Source organism: Malus sylvestris, chromosome 6 (genome assembly GCF_916048215.2).
Source record: "Malus sylvestris chromosome 6, drMalSylv7.2, whole genome shotgun sequence".
In the NCBI taxonomy this organism is placed as follows: Eukaryota; Viridiplantae; Streptophyta; class Magnoliopsida; order Rosales; family Rosaceae; genus Malus; species Malus sylvestris.
The window spans coordinates 30,769,048-30,796,975 of NC_062265.1; the positions used below are offsets into that span (position 1 = coordinate 30,769,048).

The 27,928-nt window shown below is 38.5% G+C and overlaps 3 protein-coding genes across 7 annotated transcripts; 2 read left to right on the top strand and 1 right to left on the bottom strand.

The window, feature by feature from the left end:
• The first annotated feature begins 1,097 nt into the window (after positions 1–1,097).
• On the top strand, positions 1,098–8,600 carry LOC126625684 (protein TPLATE-like). The gene is made up of 7 exons (XM_050294728.1): positions 1,098–2,375; positions 2,486–3,082; positions 4,179–4,540; positions 5,143–5,446; positions 5,561–5,683; positions 6,259–6,711; positions 7,483–8,600. The coding sequence occupies exons 1-7, from the start codon at positions 1,251–1,253 to the stop codon at positions 8,026–8,028; spliced, it is 3,510 nt and encodes a 1,169-aa protein (XP_050150685.1). The 5' UTR covers positions 1,098–1,250; the 3' UTR covers positions 8,029–8,600.
• Positions 8,601–9,370: 770 nt separating this feature from the next.
• On the top strand, positions 9,371–24,250 carry LOC126625685 (coatomer subunit beta'-1-like). Of its 5 annotated transcripts, none has more exons than XM_050294731.1 (9): positions 9,371–9,477; positions 9,826–9,846; positions 9,969–10,030; positions 10,236–10,327; positions 10,430–10,755; positions 10,846–10,977; positions 11,778–11,926; positions 12,026–12,094; positions 12,203–12,570. In XM_050294731.1, exons 1-9 carry the CDS (start codon positions 9,475–9,477, stop codon positions 12,270–12,272), a joined length of 924 nt encoding a protein of 307 aa, XP_050150688.1. In that variant the 5' UTR covers positions 9,371–9,474; the 3' UTR covers positions 12,273–12,570. The 5 variants fall into 5 exon arrangements, with proteins under 5 accessions (XP_050150688.1, XP_050150690.1, XP_050150686.1 ...); XM_050294733.1 differs by lacking the exons at positions 9,826–9,846; positions 9,969–10,030; positions 10,236–10,327; ... (3 more) ...; positions 12,026–12,094; positions 12,203–12,570 and adding exons at positions 22,230–22,250; positions 22,361–22,422; positions 22,625–22,716; ... (3 more) ...; positions 23,707–23,775; positions 23,883–24,250 and having other exon boundaries at positions 9,388–9,477; XM_050294729.1 differs by having other exon boundaries at positions 9,389–9,477; positions 9,823–9,846.
• A 138-nt stretch (positions 24,251–24,388) lies between these two features.
• Positions 24,389–27,507, bottom strand: LOC126625686 (transcription factor bHLH79-like). Its single transcript, XM_050294734.1, has 6 exons — positions 26,939–27,507; positions 26,283–26,489; positions 26,029–26,094; positions 25,716–25,784; positions 25,539–25,616; positions 24,389–24,795 (listed from the first exon to the last, which is right to left on the bottom strand). Exons 1-6 carry the CDS (start codon positions 27,263–27,265, stop codon positions 24,667–24,669), a joined length of 876 nt encoding a protein of 291 aa, XP_050150691.1. The 5' UTR covers positions 27,266–27,507; the 3' UTR covers positions 24,389–24,666.
• Positions 27,508–27,928: the final 421 nt, after the last annotated feature.

A 27,928-nucleotide genomic window follows, 5' to 3' on the forward strand; every position in this document is an offset into this window, starting at 1 on the left:
TTTGAAAGTGTGTGATACCGAGCTTATCAGCTTTCCATACTCATCGGTTGTTTAGGCTCGTCGGTAGTTATGCATCTCGGTTGTTCGAGCTCGTTGAATGTCTGTGGTTATCGATTGTCTGCTCGTTGGACAAATAGTTGATCGATGGGTCATTACGAATGATTGGCGGAATTGGTCATAATCCGAGCAGTACAATCTGCCATGAGTCATGGAGTTCTTCATCATAAGTAAAATTAAGGAAGTTTTAACGAAACACTTGTACTGTTTACTTTTAACGAAAAATCACATTTTTACCTTTTTTCTGATACCATTCACATTTATTTGTCATTTTTTTATTAAAACTAATGTTTTTTTAGAACTTTTTGTTAGTTTTCCTTAAAATTTAAATGAGCGTGACATGGTAATAATTGTTTTTTAACCAAAATTGTCTATGTGATTGATATAACTCTTCACTTGAGTCTTTGACAATGAAAATCGATAGATTTGGTCTCTTGAGTTTGTCCACCACTGTAAATCATTTTGATTATTCCGTGAAAAATTTATCAATATCTTTGTTAAGTGGAGGGGTTGGTTTGAAAAAAATACCCTTGGAAACGAAAGGACCAAAATGATATATTGTAGACAAACTCAAGGACCACTCCAATTGATTTCGTTGTCAAAGATCAAAGTAAGATGTTATGCTTATTTCAATGACCATTTTAACTAAAAAGTTTTGTTTTTAAAAAAAGCCTTAGTTAGAAGAGTATTCACTAATCTTACACGAATTTCAAAGTTTGAGTCATGACCTCTTCATCAAATAAGAATTTTACAAATCATGTTTGATTCATGCTCGCATGTGGTCACAGACTCTCTGAGATCATGCTTATGAGGTCCTAGGTTCGAATCAGATCAGGTTTCGGATCCCGAACGTTCCCTCACCCAATTAAAATTAACAAGAAGGGCCCAGAGAAACATGAAAGAAAAGAATTTGGGCCTTCAAATCCAATTAAAGCCCAACCCATTACCCACAGTGTTGGGCTGGTTCGACTCGGTTGTTGGCAACCCGGCGATTCGAACCAACTGAACCAGTTGAACCGCCAAGCCTGATACCACCACCCCATTTTCTTCCTCACCACCTCTGACACTGGAACCAAATTCCAATACTCCATTACTCAATCCAAACTCTCTCTCTCTCTCAAATGTTTGAAATTCCCAAATCCTAACGAACCCTAAAGCAGGTCAGCTCATAAGAACGACGAAGTTGATCTCAGATGGACATACTCTTCGCCCAGATCCAAGCGGACCTCCGCTCCAACGACGCCCTCCGCCAGTCCGGCGCTCTACTCCAAGCCCTCCAGCAATCCGCCGCCGGCCGCGACATCTCCGTCATCGCCAAGACCGCTGTCGAAGAGATCGTCGCCTCCCCCGCCTCCGCCGTCAGCAAAAAACTCGCCTTTGACCTCATTCGCTCCACCCGCCTCACCGCCGACCTCTGGGACACCGTCTGCGTCGGAATTCTCACCGATCTCGACTTCCCCGACCCTGACGTCAGCGCCGCCGCCGTCTCCATCCTCGCCGCAATCCCTTCCTACCGCCTCTCCAAGCTCATTACCGACGCGCAGAAAGAAATCAACAGTTGCTTCGATTCGCCGAGCGACAATCTCCGCTTCTCCATTACTGAAACCCTCGGATGCATTCTGGCGCGCGATGACCTCGTCACGCTCTGCGAGAACAACGTCAATTTGCTCGACAAGGTGTCGAATTGGTGGTCCCGCATTGGCCAGAACATGCTCGACAGATCCGACGCCGTTTCAAAGGTCGCGTTCGAGTCGGTGGGCCGGTTGTTTCAGGAGTTCGATTCCAAGAGGATGAGCAGACTTGCCGGTGACAAGTTAGTGGATAGTGAGAACTCCCTGGCGATTCGATCCAATTGGGTGTCGTCCATGGTCGACTTCGTGTGGAAGAAGCGGAGTGCTTTAATGGCGAGGTCGTTAGTTTTGCCGGTGGAGAGTTTCCGGGCCACTGTGTTTCCTATCGTTTATGCGGTCAAGGCCATTGCTTCGGGCTCAGTGGAGGTCATAAGGAAGCTGTCAAAGTCGTCTAAGGGGTCCAGTGGGACGGTTGTGGATACCAATGCGGAGAGGTTGGTGGGAGTTTCAGATGTGGTCACGCATTTGGTGCCATTCTTGGCATCGTCATTGGATCCGGCTTTGATTTTTGAAGTTGGGATTGATATGCTGTATCTGGCTGATGTGCCTGGTGGGAAACCCGAGTGGGCTTCGCAGTCGATTATCGCAATTCTCACACTTTGGGATAGGCAAGAGTTTGCTTCTGCAAGAGAGAGTATTGTTAGAGCTGTGGTTACTAACCTGCACCTGCTTGATCTTCATATGCAGGTATATATGATTACTTCCTTTTAGTTTGTTTAGCACACTTATGCACCATTTGATTTGTTAGTTTAGTTCGCATGAGTTCTAGTTTTAAGGAAGGAATTGTGCGTGTGTAGGTTTCACTGTTTAAGAGGTTGCTTCTTATGGTGAGAAACTTGAGAGCAGAATCAGATCGTATGCATGCGTTAGCTTGTATTTGTCGAACAGCTCTTTGTGTTGATCTCTTCGCAAAGGAGAGTGTAAGAAGAGGCCAGAAACCTCTTGCCGGAACTGATATAGCTTCACTTTTTGAGGACGCAAGAATCAAAGACGATCTTAATAGTGTGACAAGCAAGACCTTATTTAGGGAGGAGTTAGTGGCATCATTAGTTGAAAGTTGTTTTCAGTTGTCTCTGCCTTTACCTGAACAAAAGAACACAGGGATGGAGAGCAGGGTTATTGGAGCCTTGGCATATGGAACTGGATATGGTGCACTAAATTGGACAGAGCCTGCTTTGGAAGTGGTGGAGGTTTGCCGGCCTTGTGTCAAATGGGATTGTGAGGGCCGGACCTATGCAATTGATTGCTATTTGAAGTTGCTTGTGAGGCTTTGTCATATCTATGATACTAGGGGAGGTGTAAAAAGAGTTAAAGATGGGGCTTCCCAAGACCAAATTTTAAATGAGACAAGGTTGCAGAATTTGCAGCGTGAACTTGTGAAAGATCTACGCGAGGTATGCACACTCTTCTTTCATTAATATGGTTTAGCATGTTGGCTCTTCATGTATGTTGTAGGCAAGGACAGTTACTGAATTATGTTTTGCATTACGATGGAACTGTGTTTATGTAGACCATTTATGAGTTTCAGTGCATTAATATGATTTTTTTTTCTTTGCTGGGGCGGTGCTTGGGTGTGAAATTTGTAAAAATATGATTTAAACCATTGCATTAATATGATAGGTTAATAGAATTTGGTAGTTGGTAGCACTTGAAGTATCAAAGGAACTTGCAATATGGTATTGAATATATGAACCCTTGGAACTGGACTTCCTAAACAGCTAGCTCTTGAATCAGAAGTTCAATATAGAAAAAGGCTTGCTGGGGTTGGATAAACATAATCCGAAGTAGTTCTTTTCTTCCTTCCATAGACCTCACATACTTGAACATATTTATTTCTAGAAACAAGTCAATTTTCATTGCACTAGGGTGCATTATCATAGCATAGCATTCCACTGCCAAAGGAATGAAATTATAAAGTAACAAGAAACTGAGGCAATCTAGTATCAGCAAATGAACATTTTAACTTCAGCAGATTGTTTACATATAAGTGAATTGAATGTACAAATTTGACAATATCTACATCTGAATTCCTCTCTTCAAGATATATGAGACTGGAAAGAGACTGCAATACACGTTCGTTTCTTCTCTTTTTTTTTTTTTTTTTTTGAGCTAGAGCAGTGAAAGCTCCCCATACCTTTCACATAACCAGTATTTTGTGCCAGCTGAGAAAAAAGAAAAACACTGTATTTGATATTGGATCAGAGACTCCAAGTTTTGAAAGATCATAACAAATGGGCTAGATACCAACCTTTCTATATCCTGGTTATGGGCGGTTACAATGGAAGTTTCCAAGTTCTTTTCTTTTCTGACTACTGCCTCCCATATATTTTTCTTGTTTGTTTTCTTGTTTTTCACTTCTTTATTTCTTTGTTTTACTAGAAATTCCAAAGTTCCAAGCTAATTATGCTCTTTTATCTCTTGTTTTGACAACTGGCTGATTTTGTGTTATTTTCTTCTACTTGTTATCTTACATCTCTGTCAATTTGACAGGTACATACCCCAAGAATATGTGCTCGCCTTATTTGGGCTATTTCAGAGCACATAGATCTAGAAGGTCTGGACCCACTTCTTGCTGATGATCCCGAGGATCCATTGAACATGATTATTTCGAACATCCACAAGGTTTTGTTCAATATAGATTCATCTGCTGATTCAACAAACAGGCTTCTAGATGTTCAGGCAGTTCTTTTATGTGCTCAGCGGTTGGGATCACGCAACCCCAGGGCCGGGCAGTTGCTGACAAAAGAACTTGAAGAGTTCAGGAGCGGTAGTATGGCGGATTCTGTTAACAAGCATCAGAGCCGTTTGATTTTGCAGAGAATCAAGTATGTTACAAGTCATCCAGAAAGCAGGTGAGCATATTATATATTTTCGTGAACCTGTGATGGTCAGCCATGTGCCATAGATTTTGGGTTGCATGTATCGAATCTTTAATGAAGTTTCTTGTTACACCAATATCTGCTTATAGTAATCTACATTCATTTGTCTATTTTCAAGAGGTGTTCTTTGTAGTTTGTTACCCCTGGGGTCCGATGCTGTATTCGGTGATGATTTCCATTCTATGATGGGATGATTTCCATCCTATGATGGGTAGTCTTATCTCTTTCTATATCTTCATCTGTGTAGAAATATAGATCCATTGCACATAATTATATTGAATTTCCACAAGGTTATGATTCCTGGATCCAGATATAAGAAAGAAAATCTGTATAGATATATATTTTCAGCCTATGTCAAACTTACTTATCTGGAAGGAGAAAATGACTTGGATCAAAGTGGAGGCACACCTCTTCAGTATGAAATTGCTCTACCATGTCTAATGCATATATATGCGTGAACACTGAATTGTGTTTTTATGTTTTCTACCCTCGCTTTACTAACATCTGTTATTTGCAGTGGCAGTTATGCATTTGTAGTTTGTACACACAAATAAAACATAATAATTGTTTTTCAGGTGGGCAGGAGTGAGTGAAGCCAGAGGTGACTACCCATTTAGCCACCATAAACTAACTGTCCAGTTCTACGAAGTAGCTGCAGCTCAGGATAGAAAATTAGAAGGATTGGTTCATAAGGCTATTCTAGAGCTTTGGAGGCCAGATCCTAGTGAACTAACCCTTCTGCTGACTAAAGGAGTTGACTCTACTTTACTCAAAGTTCCTCCTAGTGCAATTACTTTGACTGGTAGCAGTGATCCTTGCTACATCGAGGGATATCATTTGGCAGATTCTAGTGATGGAAGGATATCTCTGCACTTGAAGGTAAATTTGCCACTTACATTTTATAACTGCTGTTAAATTACCTCTATGTTCTGGGCAGACTCCAGTTTCCTGTTCATAGTTCTTATTCCTTATTGATGAATCATGAATGTGCAGGTCTTAAATTTAACTGAACTTGAGCTGAACCGGGTTGATATTCGAGTTGGGTTATCTGGTGCATTAAATTTTATGGATGGGTCTCCTCAAGCAGTACGGCAGTTGCGTAGCCTTGTTTCACAGGTTTCCTTCCTACCTCTATAGTGAACTCATTCTTTGCCCCCTTTCCCTTGTCTTCTATTGCAATGCATCTTGTTTTTGGTTGTAATCTGCTAGTCAAGAATCACTACTCTTCTAAACCAGTGCATTCTATAGTCAGTAATTGCCTTTACCAAGTTAGTGTTTCTGGTAGGAGAATCTATAGCTTCTTGAATACAAATGTTTATCAGCTTATTTCCCAAAGAGTGAAACTGAGATGCGTATTTTTCCCTTTGTCTTGGTATATTGCTTGACTCACTGGATGCCCTTTTTCAGTCACCCTTTCAAACTGTTTCTCTCTTTTTATTCTCTCGCACTCCTGTTTCTGGATAAATATTCTGGCTGGAGAATCCGAGAATGGCTTTAGGATTTTAATATTCATGTGATGTAGCGCACAGCTGAACAAGATCTGTTGTTTAACATTGGTGTTCAAGAATCACTGGCCTCTCTTTGTTTTTCCTTTAATTTTATGTTTTTGTTTGCACTTTTGCCTTACGTAATGTAATTTTCTGTCTTTGACAATCAGATGGTCTGATTTTACTTGTCTTTCTTGTTACTAGGATCCAGTACTTTGCAGCGTGACTGTGGGTGTCTCCCATTTTGAAAGGTGCGCCCTTTGGGTTCAAGTCTTATACTACCCCTTTTATGGAAGTGCTGCTATAGATTATGAAGGTGACTACACCGAAGAAGATCCGCAAATCATGAGACAAAAGAGAAGTTTAAGGCCAGAACTGGGAGAACCAGTCATTTTAAGGTGTCAGCCATACAAAATTCCGCTGACCGAGCTTCTTTTGCCTCATAATATCTCCCCTGTTGAATTTTTCCGTCTATGGCCCAGTTTACCGGCCATAGTAGAGTACACTGGTACATACACTTATGAAGGAAGTGGCTTCAAGGCTACTGCTGCACAGCAGTATGGGGCATCTCCTTTCCTCAGTGGGCTAAAATCCTTGTCATCCAAGCCATTCCACAGAGTTTGTTCGCATATTATCCGAACAGTGGCAGGATTTCAGGTATTGTCTCTCGCTCTTTATTACTGTGTGATTTGCATCTCTCTTTCGTTATTCGTTATATGCTCTATTATGGAAGTTCTATACCGTCTGGACTGATTGCAAATGTAACTGGTAAGCCAAACCTGGCAAATCATGGCCTTACCTTACTTATCCTGCTAACAGCTGGAAGAAAGAACTTATAAAATCCAGCTGAACTTGGTCATAAATTATAAACTTGAAAAAGTAGAATTGACAATCAGTTCGAGTAGATATTATATGCAAGTATCCTTAATTTTTATTGAAATTGAGCTTCTGGTATCTTGGCTAGATGTAGGGCTGGTTTGGTATTGCTGTGCTTTGAAAAAAAGCTGCTGTGAGAATAAGAGGCTGTGCTGTGAGAATAAGCGGCTGTGAAATAAAGCAGCAGAGCGTTTGGTAAACTTTTTTGTAAAAGTGCTTTTGGAAAAAAAAGCAGTCTGATAGTGGGTCTTTTCATTAAAGGAGCACTGTAGCTCCATGTGCTTTGAAAAAAAGCCAGTTTTCCAAAGCTGCAAATAGCAGCTTCAGCTTTTTCCTTTGATTTCAGCTTATTCTCACAGCAGCTTCCAAAATAAGCCCTTTTTTTTCAGTTTACCAAACACCTAAAACCCTCACAGCTTTTTTTCATAGGTGCTTTTTTTTTAAGCACCTCACTTCCAAACTAGGTCGTAATTTGTTGAACCTTTAATGGTAGTGCTTTGGCCTTCTAATCAACCATACAATATTGATGTTGAATTCTTTGTCCTGGAACAGTTGTGTTTTGCTGCAAAAACCTGGTATGGTGGCTTCTTGGGCCTGATGATCTTTGGAGCTAGTGAAGTGAGCCGGAATGTTGACCTAGGTGATGAGACTACGACCATGATATGCAAATTTGTGGTTCGAGCATCTGATGCATCAATTACAAAGGAGATCGGATCGGATCTACAGGGCTGGTTGGATGACCTTACTGATGGGGGTGTTGAGTACATGCCTGAAGACGAAGTGAAGGTGGCTGCTGCGGAGAGGCTTAGGATCTCGATGGAACGGATAGCCTTGCTAAAGGCAGCCCAACCTAAGAAAAAGATTCCCAAATCTGATGATGAAGAAGACGAAGAAGAAGATGAAAGCAACGAAGAAGATGAGGACAAAGTCAAGAAAAACAAGGAAAAGAAAAAAGATGGCGAGGAAAATGGAAAACCAAAGGGACCTACAACCCTGTCGAAGTTGACAGCAGAGGAGGCCGAACACCGTGCTCTTCAAACAGCAGTGCTCCAAGAGTGGCATACGTTGTGCAAGGATAGAAGTGCTAAAGTTAATTGATGGACCGACAAAAGAAGGGAGCACCACCAATCTCTTTCCGAATGAATCTAACAGCCGGGAATCGCCCTTGCATTTCGCTGCTTAACACGTTTGGGATATCAATGAACAGAGTTAACTTTGCTCCGTGTGGACTGCATCCAAATCCACCACTCATGCGCTTGCACAGGTGAGTCTGTGAGGTGGTCACTGACAACTAACCATGTGTGTAACTCCAAGGTTTTGAATGCTTGGCAGATGCTTGCGATTTCCACCGGATTTGTTCGCTTTCGGCTAAATTCAACGGTCACTTGCCCCGGTCTCGTACTTTTCTTCACACCTTCAATCCCGGATCGTGCGTTAACTGAGGCTTTCTAGTAGAAGTAGATGTTAAATTTTAGGAAATTAGTTTGGTGTTTGTGTGAAAATTGTGCGATTAAACTGGGGTTTGTCTCTCTTCCCCCTATATTTTTGTATTTTCTGTTTCTTGGCCCATTGTTCATCATTGAATTATACAGGAGAGAGTTTCAATTCTTCATGTTGTAAAACAATTTTTGTAAAATTTGAGAATAATGTATTTTCATTTAGACCATGCATTCCAATTGATTCCTGATTCCATTCTAAATCGACGTTTGAATTGTTGGACTTGGCGTGGTCCTTGTAAACAAAACGAGGATTCCGAATAAATTTCGGTGTATTGAGACATATCAATCTTGTCGTTTACCCATATAACAAGTTGAGATTTCGGTGTATTGAGACATATCAATCTTGTCGTTTACCCATATAACAAGTTGAGTTTTGTGACGAAGAACATGATTTACAAGGATCACGAAGCAAAAAGATTGTACAAGGCCCTCCTACTTCTCATGAAAATGATTGCATTCATAGTTTTTTCAGACCTGGATCCTCTCCGAGGCAAACCCTCGGAATCCTACTGAGCGACAAACACGGGCCGTTGGATTTAGATCCAACGGCTACAAATAGAGAGTCCCTCTTAAAGTTAGAATAATTGTAACCATTGGATCGAAATCCAACGACCCATGTTTATCGCTCAACAGGATCCCGAGGGTTTGCCTCGGAGAGGATCCAGTTCCAGTTTCTTCTATATTCTATTACGTACGTGTTGAAAGTTTCAAAAGCACACATGCCTGCATGTATTATTATTCAACTTAATTTCTGATGATGTTACACAGTCAAAGGAAGGGATACTGAAACTCGATCTCCACCGTCAGTTTAATGTATATAATGAACGGACGGCATCTAACCAAATTGGTGACAACATAGGGATGAAACCTTGACTTTTCAGCACTGGCATCATGGGATTAGGATATGATAATTTTCCATGGCTGCTAAGCCTCACTGTGTATATATATATATAGAGGTTCTGCATCGTCCTCCATTCACAGCCACTCTTACACATACATCAAGTTAACAATTTTCTTCATATTTCCTTCCTTCTATTTGCTCAAAATGGTGAGTTTGTGTTGTTCATTTTTCAAGATTTTATTGTTAATTATTATTATTATTATTATTTTTTTTTTTTCAAATGGGAGTGCCTACTTGAATTTGTGGGTCCCATCACAAAAATATTAGAGGCGTACTATGGAAAAGGATCATCTTCAGATCCTCTTTGTGAGGATCCGGAAGATCAATCAATCATATTCGTTCATTATATATTGTGTGGTCATTATCTTCAATATATATAGGGTTAAAATATATGACTAAAAAATTATATTATTCAGTCTCAATTTTTTTTTTTTTTTAAATATTGGCTGACATTTTGACTTGCTATTGCTTCTCTCTGCATTTGGTGGGAAGCAGGCTCTTTCACTCACTATTGAGGTATGGCTATTCCTCTTTATTTTATTTTATTTCTTTTTTCTTTTCCTTTTCTATCTTATTTATTTTAAGGAACTAAAATTTTCTCTGTGTTTCAACATTAACTTCAATATATTTTTTACCAGAAAGAATTTGCTCAAAACTCAGAAAGAATTAAGTCTGTGGATCTACATCCAACTGAGCCATGGTAATTGCTTGTCTTGGCAATTCTGTTTATGTCTTCTGCATCTCCTCGTTTTGATTTTTTTTCTTCATATTCTTACCCTAAACCCTAAATCCTAATTGATGCGAGTGCAACCTTCTGCTATCCACTTTCGATTTCGTGTACGTTAATTGCTTGAATTCTAAAAATGCAACATAATCAAAGCTTGTTGGTAATGTTTTTCATGTAGGGTTCTGGTCAGTTTGTATTCAGGCGCTGTTTGTATCTGGAATTACCAATCACAGACCATGGAGAAGTCCTTCAAGGTCACTGAATCACCAGGTACATTATTTTCTTTCATATGTTCTTGTTGCGTGCCTACCGAAGTTTCTCTCATTGACAGATATGACTTTGCGTCTAAATTTTGTTTACATGTGCTTGCAGTCAGGTCAGCAAAGTTTGTAGCACGCGAACACTGGATAGTAACCGCAGCTGATGACACATTTATTCGCGTCTACAACTATGACACGACGGAAAAGATCAAAGAGTTTGAAGCACATACAGATTATATCAGGAGTGTGACTGTCCATCCTACTCTACCTTATCTCTTGTCATGCTCGGACGACAACGTTATAAAGCTTTGGGATTGGGAGAAGGATTGGTCATGCACTCAGATCTTCGAGGGACATTCTCACTATGTGATGCAAGTGGCGTTCAATCCACACGACGCCAATACTTTCTCTAGTGCGTCTCTTGATGGTACAGTCAAGGTATTGCAAGGATTGTTATTTGTACAAACTTAACCGTAAAATTTTCAGTGTCATGACTTCTGTGACACTCTGTGACATATACTTTTACAGGTATGGAGGATTGGGTCCGCTGCCCCGGAGTTTACATTAGAGGGCCACTTAAAAGGAGTGAATTGCGTTGATTACTTCCTTCGCGACAATAAAACATATCTATTGAGTGGCTCTGACGATTTTACTGTCAAGGTTTGTGAATAAATGCTTGTTATATATAGGAGTAATTAGGTTTTCATCCTTATTTTTACTACTCTATTGATTAAAATCTTATTACTTTTCAATTTTTGATCAAGGTCCTTTGTATTAATAATATCATTAATTATTTCAATAATAAAATATTTTTTATTTCTAAATATATTCATTTAATATTAAAAATATTACAATTAGTATATTTATATTTATGGCTAAATTTTTTATCATATATTTTTATTTTTAGTTTGTACCCATTTTTAATTTGCAACCCTTTTTTAATTTGTACCAATTTTCCTTTCAGTTTTAATTTGTACCCATATATTAATTTCTTTTTGTGCCCATATTTTTTAAAGTTTTATTTGTATTGTACCCATATTTTTTTATTTATTTGTACCCATTTTATTTTTGCTAAATGTACCCATTTTGAAGAATGTACCCATGTTTTGATACAATAATTTTTTGGTTATTTTTTATGAATGTACCCATGTTTACACACACACACACAATAGTATATTTATATTTTAATATTTTTAATCCCACAAATTATGGTTTTTTATTTAAAATCTCATTACTATAAACAACTATAAATTTTAATTTTTAATTTAAAAAATATAGTAACGTACATAGAAATAAATTATCAATTAATTTCAGGGACTTGGATCAAAAATTGAAAACCAACAAGGTTTCAGTCAAAGACTATTCATAACTAGGGACCGCATCCAAAGTCTCCCTTATATATATGGTGATCATGTTAGTATATGCATGCATATGAATTTGAATATATTATGTCAATGCAGGTATGGGACTGTGAAACCAAAAGCTGTGTGCAAACCCTAGAAGGCCATGAGCACAATGTAACAGCTGTATGTGTTCATCCTGAGCTTCCCATAATAATCACAGCTTCTGAGGATGGGAATGTTCACATTTGGCATGCAACCACTTTTTGGTAACCGTCTTTTATGATTCAAAATATTTACACCAGAAAAGCAGTTAACTCGATTTCTGTTGACGTCTTCGTTTTGTAATCCATTCTTATGTCTTGCAGGCTAGAAAAGAGACTGAGCTACGATCTCGAAAGAGTTTGGGCCATCGCACACTCGGAAGGATCAGACAAGTGAGTTTTTACCTTCTTTTTTTTTTTTTTTGTTTGTTATTAGGGTTCGTTTTGTTGTGGCATGTTGATTGATAACCAGTGATATAAATTGATTTCGTACTACTGCAGGGTTGCATTTGGATTTGACAACGGAACAGTTGTAGTTAAAATGAATGGTTATGTTGATCTCCAAGCTTAGAAGGAAAGGTTGAAAGAATAAAAGACATCTAGGGATCATGTGATTAATACCTTGTCAATAAATGATTTCGACACACAAGACTGTTATACTTGCTGAAACATTCTCTAATATAAGCGGATTTCACCATTATATGCAAGTTTCATATTGTCAAGTGTGTCGGCAAGTGTGTTAGTTTTGTATGTCTAAATAGTGTCATTTGTACCGCATACGTTAGAGGAATTATCTCAAGAACTTTACAGTGTTACTCTTATTATTGTATTATATGTATCAATAAAACTATAAAGAATGTTTCGAATGATCCCTGAGGTTGACATAACTCTTTACTTTGACATCTGAGTTTTTTTTCTTTCTTTTGAATCGTTTGACATAACTCTTTACTTTGATCCCTGGGTTTTTTTTCTTTCTTTTGAATCGTTTGAGATACAAAATTATACCTGAATTTTTTCATTGATTCCGAAACAAAAGTTCGTGGCATGAAGTTAATACCATGTAAAAATAATCAGATATTTTACAAATAAAATCCAGAAATCACAACCCTGTTACATATTTCAACTACGCCTTTATAACGTATTTTCTTAGGGACTTATACAGCAGAGTAGAGTATAATAATCTAGTCAGACGATACATACGAAGATTAGATGTTCCTACGGTTAATACCCCTGATTACAACAATAAGAATGATCATGCATTTAGCAAACACATTTATGCACCAGATGTAGAACCCTAATATCACATCTGCCACCAATTACGACTTGAACAATAATCCCCTGAATTTACGTTGCTCTTTCGAAACTACCACCAACCTGGAGAAATTTTTAGTTGTGACGAAAACACAAGTGGTACACCATGTGTTTTAATAGGAGTGGTGGAAAATGTTATTTTTTAAGTTATTAACTTTTTAGCACACATATCCCACAATTTGTATAGTGACATGTGGTGTACCATCCCTTGTACCGGTCACACTGAAAAATCTCTCCACCAACCTATGTAGCCATTCGGGCTGTGAGCTTTGGGCGTACTCCCTTGGTGTGTCCGAACAGTGGCAGGATTTCAGGTATTGTCTCTCGCTCCTTATTACTATGTGATTTACATCTCTCTTTCGTTATTCGTTATATACTCTATTATGGAAGTTCTATACCATGTGGACTGATTGCAAATGTAACTGGTAAGCCAAGCTTGGCAAATCATGGCCTTACCTTACTTATCCTGCTAACAGCTGGAAGAAAGAACTTATAAAATCCAGCCGAACTTGGGCATAAATTATAAACTTGAAAAAGTAGAATTGGCAATCAATTCGAGTAGATATTATATGCAAGTATCCTTAATGCAACTGGTATCTTGGCGAGATGTAATTTGTTGAACCTTTAATGGTAGTGCTTTGGCCTTCTAATCAACCATACAATATTGATGTTGAATTCTTTGTCCTGAAACAGCTGTGTTTTACTGCAAAAACCTGGTATGGTGGCTTCTTGGGCCTGATGATCTTTGGAGCTAGTGAAGTGGTGGGGGTGTTGACAGGGCGGTCCAGAGATTTTTAAGGCCCGGGGCGACGTAAAAAAAAATGCCCTAACTTCATGTAAGAAAATTATTTATTTTCACACATAAAACATCGAAAAAATTATACTTAGAAAAACATTTCAAACTCAATAATTTAGTAATACAGAAAGACTAATTTATTTTGTATTGAGAGAGGGAAACAAAAAAACTGCGGGCTTACAAGTAGATAGATGATGAGTTTTGTTTTCCATTTGAACTTTGAATGTGTTTTTGAATAAATCGTGAGGTGTTTTTTTCTTATTTACTAAACTTGTCAATACTGGACTAAAAAATAATGATGTTTTCGAATCTTTAATTAATATGTATTATTAATGAATGGGTACTAAATTAAACATTTTGATGACACGTCATATAATTTGCAAATTTGGTCTACGTATTATTCTTTGTTGAAGATTAGACTTGAATTAAAACGAATATTTAAAAATAACAACCCACATAACTACTAGATAGTAACTAAAAATAAATTACCAACCAAACAAAAATTTGTAAAAATTGAAAAGAATAAACATGCACATAGCATTTCGAACTTAGGACCACTTGTTAATTTTAAACAACAAAAATCATTGTTTCTAATTACACTTTTTGATCCTTTAACCAAATTTTCTAAATTTATACTCTTATAAAAAAAAATTTGTAAAAAAAGGAAAGTAAATAAGCACACATGGTGTTTTGAACCCAAGACCCCCTTATTATTTTCAAATGACAAACCACCACTTCTAGTTAAATTTATGTGTCTTTGAATCAAATTTTATAAATTTATACTCTTATAACAACATATGTAAATATATCACCCTAATAATTTTGGTGCCCCTAATTTTTTTGGGCCCTGGACGGTTGCCCCTCCTGCACTGGGCCTGGGCCGGCCCTGCGTGTTGAGTACATGCCTGAAGACGAAGTGAAGGTGGCTGCCGCGGAGAGGCTTAGGATCTCGATGGAACGGATAGCCTTGCTAAAGGCAGCCCAACCTAAGAAAAAGATTCCCAAATCTGATGATGACGAAGACGAAGAAGAAGAGGATGAAAGCGACGAAGAAAATGAGGACAAAATCAAGAAAAAGAAGGAAAAGAAAAAAATGGCGAGGAAAATGGAAAACCAAAGGGACCTATAACCCTGTCGAAGTTGACAGCAGAGGAGGCCGAACACCGTGCTCTTCAAACAACAATGCTCCAAGAGTGGCATACGTTGTGCAAGGATAGAAGTGTTGTGCTAGGATAGCACCAAACCTTTTAGAACCAACTCTTGATAACCCACAAGAAATATATCAAATGAAATGCAGAACAAAATATTAAAGACACCAAGATTTTAACGAGGTTCCTCAACAGTCAATGTAACTGGAGTACGTCCTCGGAACAGTAGGAGCTCACCCAATAATCCAATATCAACCAATTGGGAGTTTACAAAGTGTTGGCAATCTCACAACCCAATACACCCAATAGCTCTCACACACCACAGAAACAAATAGAGAAAGAAATATAATGAATAATTTCTTCTCTATACATATAGCTCAAAGTTATTACAACAACTACTTTGGTGGATGATTACTAACCAAATGAAGCAGCAGCTTCTCTTCCTTTTGGGCTCTCTACAAATCTCCTTGCTCTCGGCAGCTCTCACTTCTCACTTCAGAAAAATGAGCCCTTTTCTTCTACCTTTTTTCTTCTGCCCGAAACCAATAATTATGGCTTTGAAAAAGCCACAACACAAGGAAACATAATCATGTTGTCATTTTTTTCTTTTGCTCTGTTTAATAGCCGAAAACATTTTGTTTTGTTGTCCACTTGGCCACTTAGCCATTTATTCAACAATCTCCACCTTGGCCAAGTTCCGAAAAACGCCATGATAAGCCAACCAACACAATTAACACACAACATCACTCCCAAACACTAGCAAGAGAACAACTCATGCTGAGCCAAATGCTCCAAAACTCCTACTACTCATCGCCTTCTTTATATAGGCAAAATGTGAGCCAAGTTCAAGCAATGAACAAACTTGGCTACACCAACAACCTTAGTCAACATATCAGCGGGGTTGTCTTTAGTTGGAATCTTCTGGAGAATGATTTCTCCTTCACCAACAACTTCACGAACAGAGTGATAACACACATCTATGTGCTTGGTCCTCGCATGGTGAACCTGATACTTAGCCAAATAAATGATACTCTGACTATCACAATGCACCTCCACCTGCTTCTGATCAACCCCCAAATCTCTAATCAGCCCATGTATCCAAATTGCCTCCTTTATAGATTCAGCAACTGCCATATATTCAGCCTCTGTAGTAGACAATGCAACAGACGACTGCAAAATGGACCTCTAACAAACTGGCCCTTTAGCCACAGTAAACACATAGCCTGTAGTAGACTTCCATCCATCCAGATCACCTACATAATCTGAATCAACATAACCAACTGCAAAATGACCAATACCAGAGTCATCTCTCTCAATGCATAAACCAACATCTCGAGTACCATGGAGATACCTCAATATCCACTTAGCTGCGTGCCAATGCTCTTTACCTGGATTATGCATATATCGACTCACCATGCCAACTGTATGAGCAATATCCGGTCTAGAGCATACCATTGCATACATCAAACTACCAACCAAATTTGCATATGGTATATTTTTCATTTGCAGCTTCTCTTTATCAGTTTTAGGACATTGTAGAAAACTCAATTTAAAATGAGGAGCCAAAGGGGTACTAACCGGTTTGGTTGAATCATGATCTCCAAACTTCCGAATCAACTTCTTAAGGTATTGTCTTTGATTCAAATTGACCAAACCCTTATCTCTATCTCTAGTGATCTTCATGCCAAGGATCTTCTTCACTTCACCAAGATCCTTCATCTCAAACTCATTCTTCATTTGCTTCTTCAATTTTTCAATCTCTTCAACATTCTTTGAGGCAATCAACATATATCAACAAATAAATGAAAGACCCATCTTGCAACTTCTTGAAGTACACACAATGATCATATTGACTTCTAGAATAATTTTGGCCCCTCATAAATTTATCAAACCTCAAATACCATTGCTTTGGAGATTGCTTCAAGCCATAAAGTGATTTCTTCAATTTGCAAAACAAATTCTCCTTCCCTTTCACTATATACCCATCCGGTTGACACATATAAATCTCTTCATTCAAATCACCATGTAGGAAAGCCGTCTTCACATCAAGTTGCACAAGCTTAAGATCATACTGTGCAACAAGAGCTAACATAATGCGAATTGAGGAGTGCTTCACAACCGGAGAAAAGATTTCATTGTAGTCAATGCCCTACTTTTGTGCATACCCTTTAGCAACTAATCTTGCTTTGAATCTCACATTGCTTTTCTCATCAGCATCTTCCTTCTTGGCATACACCCATTTGCAACCGATAGCTTTCTTGCCCTTAGGCAATTTAGCTAACTCCCAAGTCTTGTTCTTCAAAAGAGAATTCATCTCATCACCCATGGCATTGCACCACCTCTCATTTTCTTCACTCTCAATAGCTTCCTCAAAATTGGATGAAATCTCATCAGTGATAATAGGAAGAGCAAAAGAAACATAGTCACTATACCGAGCTAGCTTGGTAATTTGTCTTTTTCCTCTGTTCTTGGCAATAGACTCTTGAGGTGAAACTTCCTCTTCAACTTGAATAGAATCTTCAAGTTCAACTTCTTCAACATCCTCATGGTCTTCAACTTCTTCACTTGTAGTGACTTCGACATCAGCGGAAATATGATTTGAAGTACCAGAGGCAACTTTCTCAAGCTCCACCTGTTGGACATCTTTCACATTCTTCTCAGAGTCTTTGAACATACTTTCTTCATCAAATGTCACATCTCTACTGATTATAAGTTTCTTCATCTCTGGGCACCACAACCTGTAACATTTGACACCACTACTAAAACCAAGAAAGATAGCCTTTTTGGCTTTAGAATCAAGTTTACTTTCAGTCACATGAAAATAAGCAGGTGAACTAAAAATATGGATATAGTCATAATCAGAAGAAGGTTTTCTAGTCCATACCTCCATTGGTGTTTTACCCTGAATAGCAGCTGAGGGTAACCGGTTGATGATGTGACATGCATAATTAACTGCCTCTGCCCAAAATGACTTGCTTAAACCCGACTGAGACAACATACATCTAACCTTCTCAAGCAAGGTTCGATTCAATCGTTCTGCAACTCCATTTTGTTGTGGAGTTCCCCGAACACTAAAATGTCTCACAATCCCTTTCTCTTTGCAAACTTTAAAGAAAGGGTCGGATGTGTATTCTCTACCATTATCCGATCACAAAATTTTAATTTTTCTCCCAGTCTAGTTCTCAACCATTTTCTTCCAACTCAAGAAAATGTTTAACACCTCACTCTTGTGCTTCATAGTGTAGACCCAAGACCTTCTTGAATAATCATCAACAAAGGTCACAAACCAATGTCTACCACTCAAAGAGGGAGTCTTTGTAGGACCCCAAACATCTGAATGCACATAATCAAGAATGCCCTTCGTCTGATATACTGCAGTACCAAACTTCACTCTAGTTTGCTTTCCCAAGACACAATGCTCGCAGAAATCAAGCTTACAAGTCGTGGCACCTTTTAGAAGACCTTGTTTCACAAGCCCTTGTAGAGCTTTCTCACTGGCATGACCTAATCTCATATGCCACAGTCTAGTAGTATCTGAATCAGATGTGCCCATATTTTCTGAGACTACAGACGTTTCATCTGTCACGGTGCTTCCTTGCAATAAATACAAATGACCACATCGAGGAGCTTTCATCACAACAAGTGCACCATAGGTAACTTTCAATGTCTGCTCATCTGAATGAAACCTGAAGCCCTTGGATTCCAAAGTACCCAAAGCAATAAGATTTTTCTTCAAATTCGGTACATACCGAACACCTGCCAACTCTTTAACCATGCCATCATGCAACTTCAAATGAACTGTACCAATCCCTTTTGTTGTGCAAGGTTTGTCATCTCCTATGAACACAACGCCACCATCAAACTCTTTCAAGCTTGAAAACCAATCCTTGTGAGGAGTCATATGATGAGTACAACCCGTATCCAACACCCACTTAGTAGCACAATCAAATGATGAGGAAGTGGTTAAAGCAAAATCAGAAAAATCTGTTTCAACCTCAGCAACATTAGCTTCAGAACTTTCTTTGCCTTTGGTTTTCAATCTAGGACAATCTTTCTTCCAATGGCCCTTATTACGACAAAAGGCACATTCATCCCTTTCCAAAGGTTTTCTACCTTTAGAGTTTCCTCTAGGTCGAGACTGTGATTTTTTTTCTACTAGAAGATGATATTCTCTCCGATGATCTACCTCTAACAAATAAAGCTTCAGAGGTACTATCATGATTTTTATCTCTATGCCTCATTTCATAATTCATCAAGGCATTTGACACATCTTCAAATTTCACAGTTTCTTTACCATGCATAATAGTGGTAACAAAATGCTCATAAGAGTCCGGCAAGAAATTCAACAATATTAAGGCCTTATCTTCATCCTTAATATCCTCATCTAAATTTAACAAGTCGGCAATCAACTTATTAAAAGCATCAAGGTGTCTAATCATTTTTGTACCTTCTTTGTATTGGAAGCGGTAGAGTTTTTTCTTCAAGTGTAGCCGGTTCTCTGCACTCTTCGTCATATACTTGTCTTCCAATTTTTGTCATAACACATTTGTCAATGTCTCCCGCATCACAAAATACTTATGAGTTTTTGCAAAGCACAATAGAATTGAAGAGCAAACCCACAAATTTAATTTCTCTTATTCCAGCTTCGACATAGCTTCCGGCTTCTCTCCCAAAGCGGCAAGTAGATCTTGTTGAGCCAACACATCTTTGACCTCACATTGCCACATCCCGAAGTTGTTTGTGCCATCAAACTTTTCCACTTCGAACTTTGCATTTTACACCGTAGTTCTTGCAAACCCGGAGCTGCTTCCAAAATGATTCTCATCTTGCTCGTCTGACATCTTTGGCAACTAGACAGTACCCAAGAGCAACCAGTGCTCTGATACCAATTGTTGTGCTAGGATAGCACCAAACCTTTTAGAACCAACTCTTGATAACCCACAGGAAATATATCAAATGAAATGCAAGAACAAAATATTAAAGACACCAAGATTTTAACGAGGTTCCTCAACAGTCAGTGTAACTGGAGTACGTCCTCGGAGCAGTAGGAGCTCACCCAATAATCCACTATCAACCAATTGGGAGTTTACAAAGTGTTGGCAATCTCACAACCCAAATAACCCAATACACCCAATAGCTCTCACACACCACAGAAACAAATAGAGAAAGAAATATAATGAATAATTTCTTCTCTATACATATAGCTCAAAGCTATTACAACAACAACTACTTTGGTGGATAATTACTAACCAAATGAAGCAGCAGCTTCTCTTCCTTTTGGGCTCTCTGCAAATCTCCTTGCTCTCAGCAGCTCTCACTTCTCACTTCAGAAAAATGAGCCCTCTTCTTCTACCTTTTTTCTTCTGCCCGAAACCAATAATTATGGCTTTGAAAAAGCCACAAAACAAGGAAACATAATCATGTTGTCCTTTTTTTCTTTTGCTTTGTTTAATAGCCGAAAGCATTTTGTTTTGTTGTCCACTTGGCCACTTGGCCACTTATTCAACAAGAAGTGCTAAAGTTAATTGATGGACCGACAAAAGAAGTGAGCACCACCAATCTCTTTCCGAGTGAATGTAACAGCCGGGAATCGCCCCTTGCATTTCGCGGCTTAACACGTTTGGGATATCAATGAACAGAGTTAACTTTGCTCCGTGTGGACTGCATCCAAATCCACCACACTCATGCGCTTGCACAGGTGAGTCTGTGAGGTGGTCACTGACAACTAACCATGTGTTTAACTCCAAGGTTTTGAGTGCTTGGCAGATGCTTGCGATTGCCACCGGGATTTGTTCGCATCCGGCTAAATTCAACGGTCACTTGCCCCGGTCTCGTCGTACTTTTCTTCACACCTTCAATCCCGGATCGTGCATTAACTGAGGCTGTCTAGTAGAAGTAGATGTTAAATTTTAGGAAATTAGTTTGGTGTTTGTGTGAAAATTGTGCGATTAAACTGGGGTTTGTCTCTCTTGCCCCTATATTTTTGTATTTTCTGTTTCTTGGCCCATTGTTCATCATTGAATTATACAGGAGAGAGTTTCAATTCTTCATGTTGTAAAACAATTTTTGTAAAATTTGAGAATAATGTATTTTCATTTAGACTATGCATTCCAACTGATTCTTAATTCCATTCTAAATCGACGTTTGAATTGTTGGACCTGGCATGGTCCTCGTAAATAAAACGAGGATTCTAAATAAATTTCAGTGTATTGAGACATATCAATCTTGTCGTTTACCCATATAACAAGTTTAGTTTTTGGATGAAGAACATGATTTACAAGGATCACGAAGCAAAAAGATTGGACAAGGCCCACCTACTTCTCATGAAAATGAAAGCATTCATAGTTTCTTGGGACCTAGATCCTCTCCGAGGCAAACCCTTGGGATCCTACTGAACGACAAACACGGGCCGTTGGATTTTGATCCAACGGCTACAAATAGGGGATCCCTCTTAAAGTTATAATAAATGTAACCGTTGGATCGAAATCCAACGGCCCATGTTTATCGCTCAGCAGGATCCCGAAGGTTTGCCTCGGAGAGAATCCAGTTCCAGTTTCTTTTATATTCTATTACGAACGTGTTGAAAGTTTCAAAAGCACACATGCATGCATGTATTATTATTCAACTTAATTTCTGATGATGTCACACAGTCAAAGGAAGGGATATTGAAACTCGATCTCCACCGCCAGTTTAATGTATATAATGAACGGACGGCATCTAACCAAATTGGTGACAACATAGGGATGAAACCGTGACTTTTCAGTACTGGCATCATGGGATTAGGATATGATAATTTTCCTTGGCTGCCAAGCCTCACTGTGTATATAAATGGAGGTTCTGCATCGTCCTCCATTCACAACCACTTTTACACGTACATCAAGTTAACAATTTTCTTCATATTTCCTTCCTTCTATTTGCTCAAAATGGTGAGTTTGTGTTGTTCATTTTTCAAGATTTTATTGTTAATTATTATTATTATTATTATTATTATTATTTTCAAATGGGAGTGCCTACTTGAATTTGTGGGTCCCATCACAAAAATATTGGAGGCGTACTATGGAAAAGGATCCTCTTCGGATCCTCTTTGTGGGGATCTGGATGATCAATCAATCATGTTCGTTCATTGTATATCATGCGATCATAAACTTCAATATATATACGGTTAAAATATATGACTAAAAAAATTATATTATTCAGTCTCAATTTTTTTTTTTTAAATATTGGCTGACATTTTGACTTTTTATTGCTTCTCTCTGCATTTGGTGGGAAGCAGGCTCTTTCACTCACTATTGAGGTAATGGCTATTCCTCTTTTTTTTTTTCTTTTCCTTTTCTATCTTATTTATTTTTTGGAACTAAAATTTTCTCTATGTTTCAACATTAACTTCAATATATTTTTTACCAGAAAGAATTTGCTCAAAACTCAGAAAGAATTAAGTCTGTGGATCTACATCCAACTGAGCCATGGTAATTGCTTGTCTTGGCAATTCTGTTTATGTTTTCTGCATCTCCTCGTTTTGATTTTTTTTCATATTCTTACCCTAAACCCTAAACCCTAATTGATGCAAGTGCAACCTTCTGCTATCCACTTTCGATTTCGTGTACGTTAATTGATTGAATTCTAAAAATGCAAGATAATCAAAGCTTGTTGATAATGTTTTGCATGTAGGGTTCTGGTCAGTTTGTATTCAGGTGCTGTTTGTATCTGGAATTACCAATCACAGACCATGGAGAAGTCCTTCAAGGTCACTGAATCACCAGGTACATTATTTTCTTTCATATGTTCTTGTTGCGTGCCTACCGAAGTTTCTCTCATTGACAGATATGACTTTGCGTCTAAATTTTGTTTACATGTGCTTGCAGTCAGGTCAGCAAAATTTGTAGCACGCGAACACTGGATAGTAACCGCAGCTGATGACACATTTATTCGCGTCTACAACTATGACACGACGGAAAAGATCAAAGAGTTTGAAGCACATACAGATTATATCAGGAGTGTGACTGTCCATCCTACTCTACCTTATCTCTTGTCATGCTCGGACGACAACGTTATAAAGCTTTGGGATTGGGAGAAGGATTGGTCATGCACTCAGATCTTTGAGGGACATTCTCACTATGTAATGCAAGTGGCGTTCAATCCAAACGACACCAATACTTTCTCTAGTGCGTCTCTTGATGGCACTGTCAAGGTATTGCAAGGATTGTTATTTGTGCAAACTTAACCGTAAAATTTTCAGCGTCATGACTTCTGTGACACTCATATACTTTTGCAGGTATGGAGGATTGGCTCCGCTGGCCCAGAGTTTACATTAGAGGACCACTTAAAAGGAGTAAATTGCGTTCATTACTTCATTCGCGACAATAAAACATATCTATTGAGTGGTTCCGACGATTTTACTGTTAAGGTTTGTGATGAAATGTTGGTTATATATATGTACTGAATATGATGATATGTGTTCGTCTTTGCGTGCATATGAATTTGAATGTATTATGTCAATGCAGGTATGGGACTACGAAACCAAAAGCTGTGTCCATACTTTAGAAGGCCATGAGCACAATGTAACTGCTCTATGTGTTCATCCTGAGCTTCCCATAATAATCACAGCTTCTGAGGATGGGAATGTTCACATTTGGCATGCAGCCACTTTTAGGTAACAGTCTTTTACGATTCAAAATATTTACACCAGGAACGCAGTTAACTCGATTTCTGTGTACGTCTTCTTTTTGTAACCCATTCTTATGGTCTTGCAGGCTAGAAAAGAGACTGAGCTACGATCTCGAAAGAGTTTGGACCATCGCACACTCGAAAGGATCAGACAAGTGAGTTTTTTTCCATCTTTTTCTTGTTGTTAGGATTCGTTTTGTTGTGGCATTTGATTGATTACCAGTGACGATATAAATTGACTTCGTACTTCATTGCTCTGCAGAGTTGCATTTGGATTTGACAAAGGAATAGTTGTGGTTAAAATGAATGGTCATGTTGATCTCCAAGCTTAGAAGGAAAGGTTGAAGGAATAAAAGAGATCTAGTGATCATGTGATTAATACCTTCACCTTGTCAATAAATGATTTCGACACACAAGACTAATATACTTGTTGACACGTTCTCTAATACAAGTAGATTTCATAGTTGTATGCAAGTTTCGTATTGCCAAGTGTGTCGGCAAGTGTGTTAGTTTTGTATGTCTAAATAGTGTTACATTTACCACGTATGGAATTATTCCAAGGACTTTACGATGTTACTCTTATTGTTGTATTATATGTATCAATAAAACTATAAATAATGTTTCGAATGATCCCTGAGTTTGACATAACTCTTTATGTTGGCTCCGGAGTTTTTTTTTTTTCTTTCTTTCTTTTGAGTTGTTTGAGATGCAAAATTATACCTGAATTTTTCCGCTGATTCTGAAACAAAAGTTCGTGGCATGAAGTAATACCATGTAAAAATGATCAGATATTTTACAAATAAAACCCAGAAATCACAATCCTTCTGTTACACATATCAACTACGCCGTTATAACGTAATTTCTTAGGGACTTATACAACAGAGTAGAGTCTAATAATCTAGTCAGACGATACATACGAAGATTAGATGTTCCTACGGTTAATACCCCTGATTAGAATGATCATACATTTAGCAAACACATTCCAGATGTAGAACCCTAATATCACATCTGCCACCAATTACGACTTGAACAATAATCCCCTGAATTTACGTTGCTCTTTCGAAACTACCACCAACCTGCATATGTAGCCATTCGGGCTGTGAGCTTTGGGCGTACTCCCTAGGTGTGTGGGAGCCAAATAACAACCCTGCAGCGTCAAATGGCTGTGCACCGAGCTGAAACACCAGGTCAACACGTAAGAAACTCATACAGCACATACCTTGGCTTTCCGTGTTTTGAAAGAAACTTTACTTGTTCAACCGGGGAGATAGTAGATAATTGCAATATGAGTTAACGGGACGAGAATCTAAACAAGGATAATGTCATCATGATGATAGAAAAGAACTGTGATCCTGAGAATTAGGAGGCAGCAGAATGGTGATAGCATTTAAATTCGAGATGGAAAACGGAAGAGGACTTCACCCTTCCTGGGAAATCAAGGACTAAGAAAATATCATTACTATCGTATTGTTATGCTCAAATAGATGACATGATGCATTAATGTCATCGCAAATAATACAAGAGATTTTCCGGAATCTTTATGCATATAGCAAGGGTTAGGTTATAGAAAAAGATGAGCATAGAAGGAAGTGCCTTGCTGTTCCTTCTCGTAACAATGCCACAAGAAATGCACAACTACAAATATCAAGAGCAACACTGTGGTGTCCAGTGGCCAAGCTTACGACAAGCACACTCCACTGTTGACAGACATTTACATTCCTTGATGCATCTCTAAGATTGAAAAGTTGTACCCAAAAAATCCCTAGACGAAGGTTTACATTCTAAAAAAGCAGTAGGGTCTTCAGAAATTTATTGAACCGGAAATAAAAATGCATTTCAAGGATTATATATTGGAAATAGATCCAGAAAGAGTAGTTCAGTGGATTTTATGTAGGTTATAGAAGTGCAGCTTACTTACATCTTTTGGAGGAAACGCTTCGATAGTGGGATTCATGTTCATCCTTGAATTGACTGCTTCAAGCTTCATTGAAAGGAACTACAGAATCGAATAAACAGATTACAGACTTGGGTTAAACAGTTTAAAGCAAAATCGTGTAACCAAGTACCACTAGATAGAGTCAAATGGAATAGATACCTCGACCTGGTGCTGCAGTGATTGGATGTAATTAATAATCTCGTCAAGGACAAGTGCTTTCCCAATAACCTTTTTCAGAAAAAAAAAAGAAAAAAAAAAGAAAGTTAACAAATGTAAGGGAAACATACTTGGTGAAACAAAATTGATTTCAGAATTCGGATCACTAGATAATTACCAAGATGTTTAGAATAAATCTAGCAATGAAATTGGAAACAACATAGTACATAACAAAGATTTCCTTTACGAACTACGTTGATCATATGCTAAGTAAATATTATGACAAACATAAAACCAACGAGACAACATTGAATACCTTGTTGCATCCAGGAACCAAATCTTGGAGAATTTTCATCCTCTCGCTGATCTTCTCTCTCCTAGCCTGCCAAAACGAGCATGGTACGCAACATGTTCAAAGAGTGAATGAATCACACTGATTTACCAAACATGTCAATAAAACAGAAACCGATTCCCTATCGATAACTACAGAGCTTGATTAAGAACAGGCAAACCGTAATAGATGTTCTAGATTCTTATATTGAAATTTTAAAAGGACGAAAAGTGCATTACTCTCTCGGCTAGACTGTGGCTATCTGTAGCTTGTCCCCTTCTTGCCCTCACATGGATAAAGTCTTGCTTGGGTGGCTCGGAAGGTTTAGTGCTTTCTTCAGCTGGCTTCTTGTCACCAGCAGCTGAACTTTCTTCAACTTCAGCCTTCAAACTGCCATTTTCGTTACTGGATCCCGCTAATTTCATCCGTTTTCCACCCGAATATTTCTGTTCGAGAACAAACAGGGCAAAGAAAACAATAAAAAAAATTCAAGAACAAGCAACAAAATACAAACATACATCAATAACTGAAAATCATGCAGCTTAACTTGCTTAACGACACACATCACGCCAATTTCGGATGCATTAACATTCAAATCAAGTCTCTACACATAGCTGAGATAGCATAATCACAATTTCACAAACTTTACTACTTCACTCAATTATTTCCCAACAAATAGTTCACTAAATTAAGTTCAAATATAAAGGCCCCCGACTAAAATTCGTTCCTTTTTTCCAATTATTTCCCTCCATTAGCCATAATTCAGCTAAATTATAACAAAAACACATACAAAGTTCATTGCTTTAGCATTAATTTGCAACATTTTCTCAGAAAACCAAACATAAAATCGAGCCAAGCAATCAAATTTCACTTGAAGGAGTGAAAAATTACGAACCAAGCCATTGCCACTACTGGTGGAAACCTGCTTCGAAGACTCGTCCTCAGAGCTCACATCCCTTCTCTTTCTTCCGCCACAGCCGCCGCCACTTTGCTCAGTCACAGTCGATTCCTCCAACGACCCATCTCTGTTCACAGAGCTATCTCCAAGCCCACCGAAACTCTGACCCAAGTTACCCATTCGGAGCCCCAACCCGCCACCGCTGCCACCGGGTTCGCCGCTGATGGGCCAAATCTCCGCCAGGCTGTAGGATGCTGGGTTAGCTGCTGAGAAGGAAGACTCGTTGATCAGTGGAGGATCCATTTTGTCAACAACCGAATTCATTCGAACCGACCCGACCCGGCCCGGTATCCGAATCCAAAACCAAAACTTGAGGTTCCCACAGAGAGAGTAAGCTTGTGGGGGGAGTGAATGCGGGGTTTAGTGAGCTGATGGGTTATTTAACAAGTTATTTAGAGAGAGAAGGATTTGGTTTTTAGAGAGAGAGAGAGAGAGAGAGGCATTAATGGATGATGATGAAAGTTAGACAGAGACGGACAGAGAGAAGCGGCTCCGTTTAGCAAGTGAACATCCATCCGGAGGTGGATTGTGTGCGCTCCATTTCCATACTCTTCTCATCCCTCATGTTTGTATAGTCACTGTTAAGTCACGTCAATATTTTATAGTAATAGAAATATAAAATATTGACGTAACTTAACAGTAATCACACAAATACAAGGGGATGGGAATAATATGGAAGTAGGAGGGCAGACAATCCACCTCTTATCCAGAAATGCTACCATCGGCGCGTTAAGGCACTCGCTCTTGGAGGAGGATTGTCTGCCCTCCAAGTTTCGGTGCCCTTCCATACCCTCCTGTTTTATGTGGTCACGGTTAAGTCACGTTAATATTTTATATTATTTTTTTATAGAGATAATAAGATAAAAATGAATAATAATATAAAATATTAACGTGGTTTAACCGTGATCACACAATCAGGAGGGCATG